The sequence below is a fragment of the Jaculus jaculus genome, chromosome 1 (genome assembly GCF_020740685.1).
Source record: "Jaculus jaculus isolate mJacJac1 chromosome 1, mJacJac1.mat.Y.cur, whole genome shotgun sequence".
Classification (NCBI taxonomy): domain Eukaryota; kingdom Metazoa; phylum Chordata; class Mammalia; order Rodentia; family Dipodidae; genus Jaculus; species Jaculus jaculus.
Window position 1 is genome coordinate 64,327,410 of NC_059102.1, and position 13,375 is coordinate 64,340,784.

General features: G+C 37.6%; 1 protein-coding gene across 1 annotated transcript in view; it reads left to right on the plus strand.

Moving 5' to 3' along the window:
- Rorb (RAR related orphan receptor B) overlaps positions 1–13,375 on the plus strand; it is a 181,976-nt gene that overhangs the window by 117,395 nt on the left and 51,206 nt on the right. The window contains exons 2-3 of the mRNA XM_004653103.3: positions 7,462–7,547; positions 12,217–12,358. Of these exons, the coding sequence (XP_004653160.1) occupies positions 7,462–7,547; positions 12,217–12,358 (228 nt within the window). The remainder of the gene's footprint in view (positions 1–7,461; positions 7,548–12,216; positions 12,359–13,375) is intronic.

Sequence of the window (13,375 nt, forward strand, 5' to 3'; positions counted from 1 at the left end):
CCATAATTGTAATAGCAAGTGTGTCACAGCAAAGAGAGAAGACCTAGGATGTGATCAACATATACACAGGGGCAGCTCAAATCATTCAGTCTACAAAGGAATCCTGATATACAGGGGGGTTAAGTGCAACAGTGCAAGATGTTACTGGAATATACTGGCATTGCTTTCATCTTCCTCATCAGTTAGTGAGCAAAATTGTGTGTTTTTATTGTTTGGGTCATTGTTCTTTTTTGTTGAGGGAGAGAACCTAACTATCTTATTGTCCTATTGCCCTTATGAATAAAAGTGCAAGAATAAAGCTAATGGTAGAGGTTATTTTTACAGAAAACTGTGAAGTTTTTATTTTACTGCCAAGGAAATTAAAAATCCATCTGGCTGAGTATGGTGGTGAACACATTTAATCCCATCACTTGTGGAGGCAGAGGTAGAAGGATTATTGAGTTCAAAACCAACAAGGGTCTACAGAGTGAGTTTCAGGTCAGCCTGGGCTACAGTGAGACCCTACCTTGAAATAAATAAATAAAATAAAATCCATTCTCAGCATGCTTTCAACTTTGATTACCTGGGCATCAAAGAACAGTGCTTTTCAAACATAAATGCTTCCCCAATGAAAAAGAAGATTCTGCATCAAATGGTCATGGGTGCATTTATAGTTTGCATATTTAATATGCTGCAGGTTTTGTAAAAGTGCCTGGCTACAGGTTACACTGTGTGTGGTCCTAGGGATAGTAAGTGCTCTCTACCAGAATGATGTCAGGTCCTCTCAGGAGTTGAGTCATCCTAGGTCTTCTCCCTCTGCTATAATATACTCGCTATTACAGTCATGGCTTACTTTGGATCCTCAGCACTTACCTGTATTCAAATTCCCTGCAAATACATTCATGTGCAAGTATTCAAGCACATGAATGTTTGGGGTACATTCCACACTCAAACCATAACAATACTATCATAAGGCTTAATTTATAAATCAGAAAGACCATGAAAAAATGAACTGAGGATAAAAGATATTATAACTGATTTGATTTATATATTTAGGTTTTTTTTTTTTTTTTAAAGACAAGGTCTCACTCCAGTCCAGGCCAACCTGAAGCTCACTCTAGCTCCAGGCTAGCCTCAAACTGAAAATGATCCTCCGTCCTCAGCCTCCCATGTGCTGAGGCTAAAGGCATGTGCCACCATGCCCAGCTTATATTTGCTTCTTATGATTATACTGATTGCTGCTGTTACTTGTTTGTTTCATTTTCTGTCAGGTCTGTTCTCTGGAAAGTCAAAGTAGGCAAACAATGTTGTAGGGGTAAACACTGTTGCATAAAAGATAAATAAATCATTCGCTGTTGTGATCATCTTACTGTTGTCCTTTTGAAAATTTAATTTCTACCATTATCATATTGTAGTATTTTTTTCTTAACCTACCTTCCATTAACATGAAATGTAGGGAATTATAACAGTATAAAGCAAAATGTATCCCTAAGTCATTTAAGAGCTATCCATCAGCTAAGTGGAACAGAGTCAGACACCCAGAATATTACAAAGAAGAGTTTGAGAAGACTCCAGATGCTGAAAAATGTAAGAGTGCTGTAGTAAAATGAGATCACTGGATCTCATACTCTATGGTGGCTACAGGCATTAAGATGAATGCTGTGCTAAGGAGTTATACATGGACACATTTCTCATCCAATGTCAAGGATCTTTTCAGAATCACCTTGCAGCAAACCAGGGGACATAGCTCAAGAACTTTCCTCAGCCCCCTGAGGGTTTTGGTGTATCTTGTTTGCAAATCAGCCATCATTGTATCTATTACCTGGTGAATCACAGTTCCAGAGAAACCCGAACTTAAGCATACCTGTTCCATCATAGCCTCTTAGGTTTTTCTTATGTGACGTCAGGTTTTGTACCTAAATATGGGGTACATTAGCACTCTGCAAGTGAGAGGGGAAGAATACAGAGATTGTAATATGAATTTGTCACAGATGGTAGATGAGATACAATTTGGGTAGATGGCATACGACATGGGCTACTGAGACCATCTGCAAACGGATTTTTAACCAAAATAGCCATCTTTATTGGAAATTTTTCCATGTGTAAATTGTGCTTCACACACATTAAGAGATTTCATTGCCCTGTCCACGTTTAGCCTAACTGTGAAGTTATGGGAAACAGACACTCACAGACAAGCCCAGAATCCAGGAATGGAACCTCTGTTCTGTTCTGTCAGGAACATGATGTCCACTGTCCAGAATGCTCAGCTTGGGAGATGCTTCTTATTTCCTTCAGGCAAAAATAAAAATGAAAGGCAAAGACAAAAGATGCTATAAGTAAGGATATCCAAACCCAAAAGTCAGGGGGAAAAGTACAATTATTGGCTGTTCTTTTCCAATCTTAGGGTTTGTTTATGATTTGCCTTTATAGGTGGTTTACATGGTAGAGAGAATTTTCATGTAATATCTTATAAAACCTTTATTATATCATAGTAAATTCACCAGGGGACCTTTCTCAAAAGGTAATCTTCTACTTTATATTCCAAAGATTGTAGTTTCTTTTCTTTTACTCCAAATATGAAAATTTCCTTTTTAAAATTTTTTTATTAATTAGTTTTGTATTCAGCAAATACAAAACTAATTCACTAATGTCACTATTTCTTAAAGCCTTTTTCATAAAATATAATATTTAAATCACTCATTTGTACAGATAGAAAAAAACTTCTAAAACAAAAATTTCTGCTTTAAGGAATAATATAAAAGTTCCTCTAGACATCATAGAAAGCAAAAAAGGAACATGGCTGCCACACCTCAATTTACAATGCCCAGAACACAAAACCATGCAGGCTGAGTTGGAACACTGGGGTTGGTGGCAATGGAGAACCACAAAGGGAAAGTGTGAAAATGTTCCTCCAACCAGAAAATACCTGGAAGGTTCAGTATCACTGCCATTCCCAAGGGATGCTTTTAAGGTCAAGGTATTTTGCTGAACTATTTCCAAGTTAACACATTAGCCTAGATTAGTTTGTCTTACCTTCACCTGCTATAACCAGCAGGGGCTTTGATAGGTAGAAATAAACATGTATATATTACAACAAGCAAAAAGGAACTAAGATTTGATGATTTTTGTGCATTTGGACAGAGTATTCTGGGCAAGGAAGGGAAAAGAGAGAGATGTAAAGGATGAATGAAATGAACAGAGTAAATCTCATGCCATCTCACAAGGCATTTCAGTTCCTCTAAGTTCGTTTCTCAAAGAATGCTATGTTGAGCAAATCCCACAAAGCCAAAGTATAAATGACCAACTCCTTCCAAACCCAAATTTTCACAGGAGGCTAGACTGGTGAAATAGCAAGACACTTAGTGAGGACAGATACTAAAGCACTGATGTGATCTCTTGTCCTAATTAGTGTCTAAATTCTTCGGTCTTGAGGATGGGCTTTATAAAAATGCATAGTATAGAGATGGAGAGACGGCTTGGTGATTAAGGCTCTTGCCTGAAAAGCCTATGGCGTCAGCTTCCCCAGTTCCCACATAAGCCAGATGCACAAGGTAGCACATGTGTCTGGAATTCACTTGCAGTCACTGGAGGCCCTGGCACCCATATTCTCTCTCTTTCACTCTCTCTCTCTCTTTCTGTCTCTACACACACACACACACACACACACATGTGTGTGTGTATAAAATCTGCCTCTTTCTCAATTAAATAAATGAATAAATTTTTTAAAAATACATAATATGAAGTGTAAACTTGTAGTGCAGAAGCAGACTTCCTTTTTAAGTGTGAGAAGAGGAAAATACTACTTTAAGCTATTTAAATTCATCTTCACTTCTAATAAGTCTCAGATGATTTAGCTTGCTGTAATAAGTAAAAATAGTCTTAAGGTTTCCTTCCCACACACTATAACACACATATACCCTTTTAAGTGACTTCTTTCTCTTTAAAACTGTTGTTAAACTGTTTATAGCTCTTTAGGATAACATGTTGAGCCAAAATCATAAATATGTATAAATATGCAGATGCTCTATGGATTTTCCTTATCTCATTTGTATTTCTGAAGATGTATAAGATAACCTTTGTGCCTTTCAAAACCATCTTCCTACACCCTAGGGAGCAAATTACCTCTATGTTCATTTCCTTTAAAGTTAGATCATTTTATAATTAAAAACGTATTGAAGCAGATTCTCCCCATGTGTAAGCTACTCCCTGGGGAGTAATTTATGCAAAGAGAGCTTCTGACTTAATATTATATAAGCCAAAACTATATACTAGCTACCTGGGACTTTAAGTAAATTTTATAATAATTACAAATAACATACTGTTTGAAATGCTATTATTAAAAAAAAACACAGTACAAATAAGTTACAGTGTAATTCATGAAATCATTTTTAAATTTCAAGATTTGTAATAAAGTAGAATAACATGGCATGTTGTATTTCTTATTCAAAAGCATTACAAAAATCAGTTGACAATGGTGATAACTGTAAAGAATGACATTTGGTATCTCTTTCCTAATGACAAGTCACTTCTACATAAAATAACCATTTGATCCACACATTTTTATGAAATTTGTTGAAATATATGTCAGAAATCATAATTTCAGAGGCTTTATCTTGACTAGACCCTTAATCATTCATATACTGAGGACTGGAATTGAGTAGAACAGAAAAGAATGACATCAAATCTCATCTCTCCTGATCACAAAGTCTTGAGAGTGAACACTAATTCATGTAATCTGAAAGCTGAAAGAAACTGAAGCAAACAAAATTCACTAGTAAGTGCTTTAAACGATGACTCCTCTGACATTCCTATCATGAGCGCTTTACCTGGTCCTCTTGAAGTAACAGGAATTCAAAATTGTATTATTTGTTTTTATAAGAGGCAGAGAAAGGATTACTGAACAAAGTGTCAGGAAATGCAGTTAATTTCTGATTATCACTTCTCCTGTGAACTCAAAAATGTCACTACCAATTTGGATTATAGGACCATAACACAATTTTATTATTAGGGTGCCTTAGCAATATAAAATGAGTTTCATTGTAATATTTTCCTATATGCATACAATATATACTCTGGACATAATCACATATGTCCCCACAACCACCATCATCAGTTCCCTCTTTTGGATTTTTTTCCCTTTAATAGATGACTTGAAGTTTCTGTAAAATATTTAATTTTAAAATACTTGATGTGCTACACTAATTCTAAGTATTATTACTTCAATGTAAAATAAAAACAAAGGAGGATAATGTTTTGCATAATTAAGAATTTAAAAATCTATAGAAATACACAAAATGTTTCAAGTGGAAAATTGATATACAAAGCATTTTGAAGTATATTTTGCATAATTATTTTAAATTGAGAAAGGAAATAGCAGATCTTAGTGTACTTAGAGTACAATTAGAGATATAGGCATTATTGCATTCTAAATAACTTCCATGAAGTTGATGAAATAGTTGTTACAAAAACTTATAAGTGCTCTAAAACATCACAGCTAATAAATAGGACACATGCCAAGAGGCAACCCCATGCCCCACACCTCACACCCCAATATATTCCATACATATCCCCTTGTTGTCAAAGCTACCACTTTATCTCACTTCCAAGGCTAGGAAGACCTAAGTCACCTTTCATTTTCCATCAATTTCCAGTCTTTCTTCCATCACATCAACTCACTTCTGCCTTTGAACCAATCTTTGTACTCACTTCCTCATTCCCATTTGTCCTGCAGCCAGAAAATCCACATGTTCATTGTTGGACAGCCACCTTAGAAGGGACTGCTCAGGTCTTCTGTTTATTTCTAGTGAGCCTGCCAAGCTCACTGTTCTAAGTAAGGTACCTTTTTCTTTTTAGTGTATGTGTGAGGGGAGTGTTGGGAACTGGACCCAGGGCTTTGCTCACACTTGGCAAGTACTAAAGCACTGAGCTAATCCCAGCCATATTTTCTTTTTTTAAAAATTTTTTTTTAATTTATTTATTTGAGAGTGACAGACAGAGAGAAAGACAGATAGAGGGAGAGAGAGAGAGTGGGTGCACCAGGGCTTCCAGCCTCTGCAAACGAACTCCAGATGCGTGCGCCCCCAGCCATATTTTCATCATTTATTGCTCCTGTTCATTTTTTCCATTCTTTGTGGCTAACGGGACCAAATGAAAATTCCTCTGTCCCATACCAGCAACTCCAGAATCTTATGCCATACCTTTATGCAACCAAATGAACATGATTTCCATTTAAACCCAATCACTCTATGTGACTGAAAGCCAAAATCACACAGACCCAATTTTTTCTCTTTTTTTAAAGTTTTTTTTTTATTGATTTGAGAGTGATAGAAAAAGAGGCAGATAGGTAGAGAGAGAATGGGCCCTCCAGGACCTCCAGCCACTGCAAATGAATTCCAGATGCATGCACTGCCTTGTGCAACTGGCTTACGTGAGTCCTGGGGAAATTGAGCCTCAAACTGAGGTCCTTAGGCTTCACAGGCAAGCGCTTAGCCAATAAGCCACCTCTCCAGCCCAAGACACATTTTTTTTTTTTATTTACTGACTCTTGCTCTTCCCTTCAGCAGTCTAACCAAAGTCCATATCATCTTCAAAATGAAATGTCTTTGTCTCCAGTAATACTAAATGCATACTCAAAACCCACATAACAGTACTCTTCTGTTGTTTCCATGAGTCGCTTTGTTTTATTAACGAGGCTATTAGAATCATGACCATCTGATCCTGTATCATCAGCTTTCAGCATCATCTCTGTGTACATAGAAAGTACACTCACTAAGTGTTCAGCTGATTCATTACTGGCATTGTCACAAATATTCAGCTGTAAAATGTGTAAAGTCACCATGCACCCACACCCTAGTTTTGCTTGGTTTAGTTATTTAAAATATTCTTGAGCTAGAGCTGTGAGAAAGCTCCCAGTGATTTCCTATTTCAACTATGAAATTAAAAGGTATAAAGGCTCTGACATTCTTTCTGTCAGAGCCACATGTTGGATCATGATATGCAGAGACATGTATCATACAATAACTGTGGGCTAACTCCACAATGCACGACCCATATACCTCAACAAGGAAGGGCCAATGGGGAGGGGGTAGGTCACAGATGAGCCTAATGATGGTACCAAACTGCCTGTACTTGCAGAATAGAAAACTAATAAAAAATAAAAATAAAAAAAGGTATAAAGGATTTTTGTGTCACATTATCTTAAGGCCATATTTTAAAAGGAGAAAAGAGTGAAGGCAAGATATCAGTCTGGTCTCTGGCTATATTTTCTTTAGTTACTTAAAAATAAAGAGTGGCGAATGGTGTCCTTTCACTTAGAAGCAGCTTGGAAAGGCCATTCAAATAGTAATGAGTGAGTCCAGGCCACCACTCCACCCAGTATCCTCGGTCACAAGCATCAAAGCAGGGACACATGAGCATGAAAGTAAGAATGAGAATGGAAGAAGACAACCTGGTAAATTCAAAGTATCTGTTTTCCCCTTTCAGCACAAATTGAAGTGATACCATGCAAAATTTGTGGAGATAAATCCTCTGGGATCCACTACGGAGTCATCACGTGCGAAGGCTGCAAGGTAGGAGCTTTCACACTGAATGGTCCTGTGCTCACCTCAGACACCCGTGTACCTTACAATGTGTGTGGTGATGTCTTAAGGAGGCCTGTTAAAGGATGCTTGGGCCTGCTCCTGTTGCTCAGTTCTGTGTGGTGGGTAGGTAGGTTAGTTTTCTGTTCTTTAAAAAAAAATTTAATTTATTTTACAGAGAGAGAGAGAGAGAGAATTGGCACGCCAGGGCCTCAACCACTGAAATTGAACTCCAGGCACTTGCTTCACTTAGTGGGAATGTGTGACCTTGTGCATCACCTTTGTGCATCTGGAGAGTAGAACATGGGTCCTTAGGATTCACAGGCAAGCGCCTTAACCACTAAGCCATCTCTCCAGCCCCAGTTTTCTATTCTTTAGATTTACCTATTTTGTTAGCAATACCTAAAAAAATGATGCTTAAAGTTTGAGTTATTCACATTTGCAGAGGTCTAAACACCAATCCTTCCTGTTTTAGCAATACTAGCTCCCCGGCACTTATCACTCTGTGCTAGAACTGAAGATTAAAATAAAGGCTATTAGCTAATCGGCATATATTTATCTGTTAGCTTAAAAAGGACATCAAGATGACAGTTGCAATATGCATATGGCCAATTTTTATTCACATGTTCAGAAAATAAAGAGAATTAACAGAAGTATATGTTAGAAGTGGATGTCCAATCAATCACAAGCCATCTCCCCAAACATCTTCATCATTTAGTGGGGTCCTGAAGTATAAGCAAGATTATGTCACTTTACCAATATCATTTATCCACATAAAAAAAAACTGACCAGCACCACTAATCTTTTCACATTCTGTTCCACATTCACTTCCAGACAGATTCCACCAGTCTAATGGCAGCCTTGTTGCTCTGAATTAATTGCTTCTAAAATGTAGGTCCACAGGACTCACGGGTAATGTAAACTTGATCTAAAATAAGAGAATCTTGAAATTCAACAGTACATTTTTTAAATTAATCCTTAAGATGGAAAGAATAAGAGTCTAAAATGGGGCAATCCAAACATCACTACAGTGAAGTTTAAAGGGCTGTGTGGGGGTAGAGAGATAGCTTAGCAGTTAAGCACTTGCCTGTGAAGCCTAATGACCACGGTTTGAGGCTCGATTCCCCAGGACCCACATTAGCCAGATGCACAAGGAGGCACACGCGTCTGGAGTTCATTTGCAGTGGCTGGAAGCCCTGGTGCGCCCATTCTCTCTCTCTCTCTCTCTCTCTCTCTCTATCTATCTGTCTGTCTTTTTTTCTCTGTGTCTGTTGCTCTCAAATAAATAAATAAATAATCAACAAAAAAAAATACTTTAAATGGCTGTGTGTAACCAGAACAAATAAAATGCAGCTACCAGCTGGGGGTGTGGGGATTATGCTGGCAAATTATTGCAGAAGCAATTTTTATATATTTATTTATTTGAGCAAGAGAGACAGAAAAAGAAGATTGAGAGAGAATGTGCATGCTAGGAACTCCAGACAAATGCACCACCTTATGCAGCTGGCTTTTGTAGGTACTGAGGAATTGAACCTAGGTCCTTTGGATTTGCAGGCAAGTGCCTTAACCTCTGAGCCATCTCTCTAGCCCAGCAATTATTTTGATTAAAGACGCAAGCAAAATAAATCATTAAGTAAACTAAGGATGTTTTATAGTCACAGACCCTATGATCCTATTTTAATCTTAAAAGACTTTTACATGTACACAGTATAAAATGTAACCGTAAAGTCCAGATGTTATGTGAAAAATTGACAGTGTCTTCATAAACCTCAAAGAATACAATTCTTGGAATTGAAAATAGTGAAAAGAAAAGAAAAGAAAAAGGAATAAATGGGATAGAGAGGAAGATCAATGCACTGGTCTGATATAGAAAAGATTAGGGATCATCTTTATGTGAACCTTAGGAAATGAACCTTATATTATAGTCCTCAGAGCTATCATTAAAAATTCTATATCAACTCCCTTAGTGCAATTATTTATTCCATCAAAAATAAATATTAACTGGGTGTGGTGGTGCACACCTTTAATCCCAGTACTCAGGAGGCTGAAGTAAGAGGATTATCATGAGTTTGAGGCCAGCCTGGGCTACAGGTCAGACTGGATGAGAGTAAGACACTACCTCAATAAAACACCACCAAAAAAGAAGAAACAAGGAAGAAAAATTATAAGGTGGTAATTATTGTACCCTCCTCAAATAAAACATTATTTTATCTGAGAGGTAAACAAAGAGTTGTCTAGTAATTTTGGAATTAGATACTTATTCACTGCATTTCTGTGGCATGTTCTACAATTTTCAGACTTAGTTTCTACTTTACATGATATCCAATAAACACATTTTTAGATAAATGTCACAGTGAAAATGCTTTGTATTTTATTGTATAAGCCCTATTTGGAAAATAATCTGATTTTAAAATATGAGACATCTTCATTTTAAAGGACAAAATAGTTCTAAACAATACTTTATAAAGGATTTAAATACTATGCAAACATGACCCAAGCTGCCAACAGCAGAAACAAGCATTTCAGCTCTTGTCATCTTTTCAATCCATGATCAATGAAACTATACTGTTCCCAAGAATCACACACTCTTCAAAATGGGCAGGCTGGCTCCCCAGCTAAACTCTTGGATTAGTGAAACAAAATTACTGCAAACAAGGTGCACACAAAGAATTTTGTTTCGTTATTCCTCCATCTTTAGTCATTCTCACAAATTAATTATTCTCTTATGAACACTGGCCCCAATTCTCCTGCATGTTTTAGTCACACTGTACAGCACACAATTCTCATTTAGTTCCTAGAACACCCACGTTTATAAATATGCTACATTATTCTCTATGTAGAAAACTTGAAGATCCCACTCAGAATTACATGTCAATGTTGGCACACACAGCGCCCACCTGTGAGTTTTCATAATGCTATTTTTGAATTGACATCCACAACTCATTTTAAACAACATCAATTCAGCTCACACACTATTAAATTCCTAGTCATTCAATAAATATTGAAACAGAATCTCTTTTTCATGCCAAAAAATCTCATTTGCAATAATAAGCAACATATAAAATAATGACTCATAATTAATGTCAAATTGACCTGAAGTTAGGGCTTGTAGCTGTGGCTTCAGAAGTATTCTCTGCCAACTCTCTTGCTGAATGGCACTGTAGTATTCAAAGGGGAAAACACACACACACACACACATACAATTCTTTCTTAAGATGTAAATTTTAAGTCATCTTTAATCAGTTCTTTTAGATCCTTCTTTTTGACACTTTCCCCCCTGTCTGGAGCATGTTATATCAACCCCTAGGGCTTAGGTGTGATTTCTGTTTTAAGCAGTTCCATGAATCCAGTGGAACTGGACAGTCAGATGACCAATTCTATAATCATAGGTCCAGTAAGTAAATAATATAATTGAAAATGTGGAGGTGGAACTAGTTCTTCTTGAATGGCTTTGAGCTGAAACCACAAAACCAAGTGGGACTTTCTTTCCAAGGGATCTTTGGCCACACATATTCTAAGGTTTCTTGCAGGTCAGCAAATCCTTCTCCACAGTAGCAAGTCAAGCTATGTTAGAATTCAAGAAAATAGAAAGAATTCATAATACCAACCCTGAATTTCTTTAAACTATTGATAATTCTGTGTTGATATTGAACCATAAATCTCAATGCCAAGGTGACTGCATCATGAGCATCCCCTAATTCCAACTCTGCTCCATTCCCCTGTGGAAACACGGGCGGCGGGCATTTGTAAGAAGCTAGTGGCTCTATCCCAGTCCTCTCAGAGGCTTTCTGTTGCTGTTTCTGGGTTATCTTTCCTGTGTTCCCATCTCCTTTAGGCCATAGTTTTGCTTGTGGTCTTTGAACCTTCACTGCTTTGCACTGAACAGTTCAAAAGCAAAGAGTGATAAGGGAAAATGATACATGAGGAAATGAGTGAAGCAGAGATAAATGTCATATCTAAGAAGAAAATTGTTTTCCCCAATATAGGAAGGTAAAAAAAAAACTAAGGGAGAGTAAGACCAAAGAATTCCAAAATAACACTAAACTCAGCTACAGATTTAGAGGGTCATGTTTGGCCAATGGCAGTTCATTCTGTACCAAGAGAATACAAGCATACCAGGAAACATTTCTGCAGTTTCGTATTGCTTGCTTCTTATTGAAGAAGTTGTATTCAGCATTTTCTTAACTCAAAAGGAAAATTGATTTTAAAGTTAAAAAGAAAAATTTTTTCAGATATATTCTGGCTAACTAGAGCTTTTATTTTCAGATGCAGAAAAATGCATCTTGGAATCAAACCTAGGTCTTATTTATTTTCAGATGCAGAAAAATGCATCTTGGAATCAAACCTAGGTCTTGTTGTCCCCACCAAATTCTGTCATATTTCATTTAGCGGTGACACATTTCACATTTCTTTGCCACTCTTTCCCTACTGATTTTGGGGATAACATTGTTTCCTTTACAAAACCATCAGCTCATAATGATATTAGTATATGTTAAATAAACAAGTCAATAAATGATAGCATCATGCTTCTGCAAACAGCTCAGATTTTCTGCTCGAGAGCACCTACAATCTATCCCAAAACCATTCAAGTTATGTCGTAGTGCAAGTGCTGATGTCCTCTTCTTCTCACACTGCTGCGCTTTCGTCTCTTTCCCTCCAGGGGTTCTTCAGGAGGAGCCAGCAGAATAATGCCTCATACTCCTGCCCAAGGCAGAGGAACTGTTTAATTGATAGAACCAACAGGAACCGTTGCCAACACTGCCGACTGCAGAAGTGTCTTGCCCTGGGAATGTCAAGAGATGGTAAGGCTCTGTCCTCTTTTTACCTTGGGGTTTCCAAGTGATGCTTCACCAGAGGCTATTCAAGTTACAGAAAGAGTTTTTAATGTGGGGATGTTGATCATGAATTTAGAAATAAAGTAAGCCAGGCATGGTGGCACATGCCTTTAATCCCACCACTCAGGAGGCAGAAGGAGGAAGATCACCGTGAGTTCAAGGCCACCCTGAGACTACATAGTGAATTCCAGGATAGCTTTGGCCAGAATGAAACCCTACCTTGAAAAAAGTAAATAAGTAACTAAGTAAAAACTATATGAAACTCAGTATTTCTTGAGAAATAAGAAAAGGGGGGCAGTGATAAGCTTATAGAGCATGCTGAGCAATAGGGGTTAAGTGAAGGCCACATAGGTCGAAGTTGCAGGTGAACATCTGTCCAGCCTTTCTTCTGAAGGAGGCATTTCCTAGAATTTGAAACTTTTGGAGCTAAAACCAGAAAGTCAGGTACATAGAAGCTTTTCAGTGACCAAGAGATCTGACTAGTGCACATCAGGGCTGGAGAGATGGCTTGGTGATTAAGGTGCTTCTCTGACTAGTGCACATGGTTGCTTAGTGTGCGAAGAGACTATGGAGCAGTGAATACCTCTGTTGGGCTCACAGATACCAAGATAAGGGTTTGAACCATGATGAAGATTTCATAGGCAACAGCAGCAATCCAAGTCTTCAAAAGTTAGGGGTAGGGAGTGTTCTACTCAGAGCATGACTTGTGTGCTTCTCACTGGTTCGACCCAAATATGACCTCTGCATGTGCTTCTCCCGCATACCTAATCAAAATGGGCAGGCTGGCTCCCCAGCTAAACTCTTGGATTAGTGAAACAAAATTACTGCAAACAAGGTGCACACAAAGAATTTTGTTTCGTTATTCCTCCATCTTTAGTCATTCTCACAAATTAATTATTCTCTTATGAACACTGGCCCCAATTCTCCTGCAGCAAATTATAAGTGCTCTTGCATCATAGAGCCATTTCTGTCTACGGGTTTGTT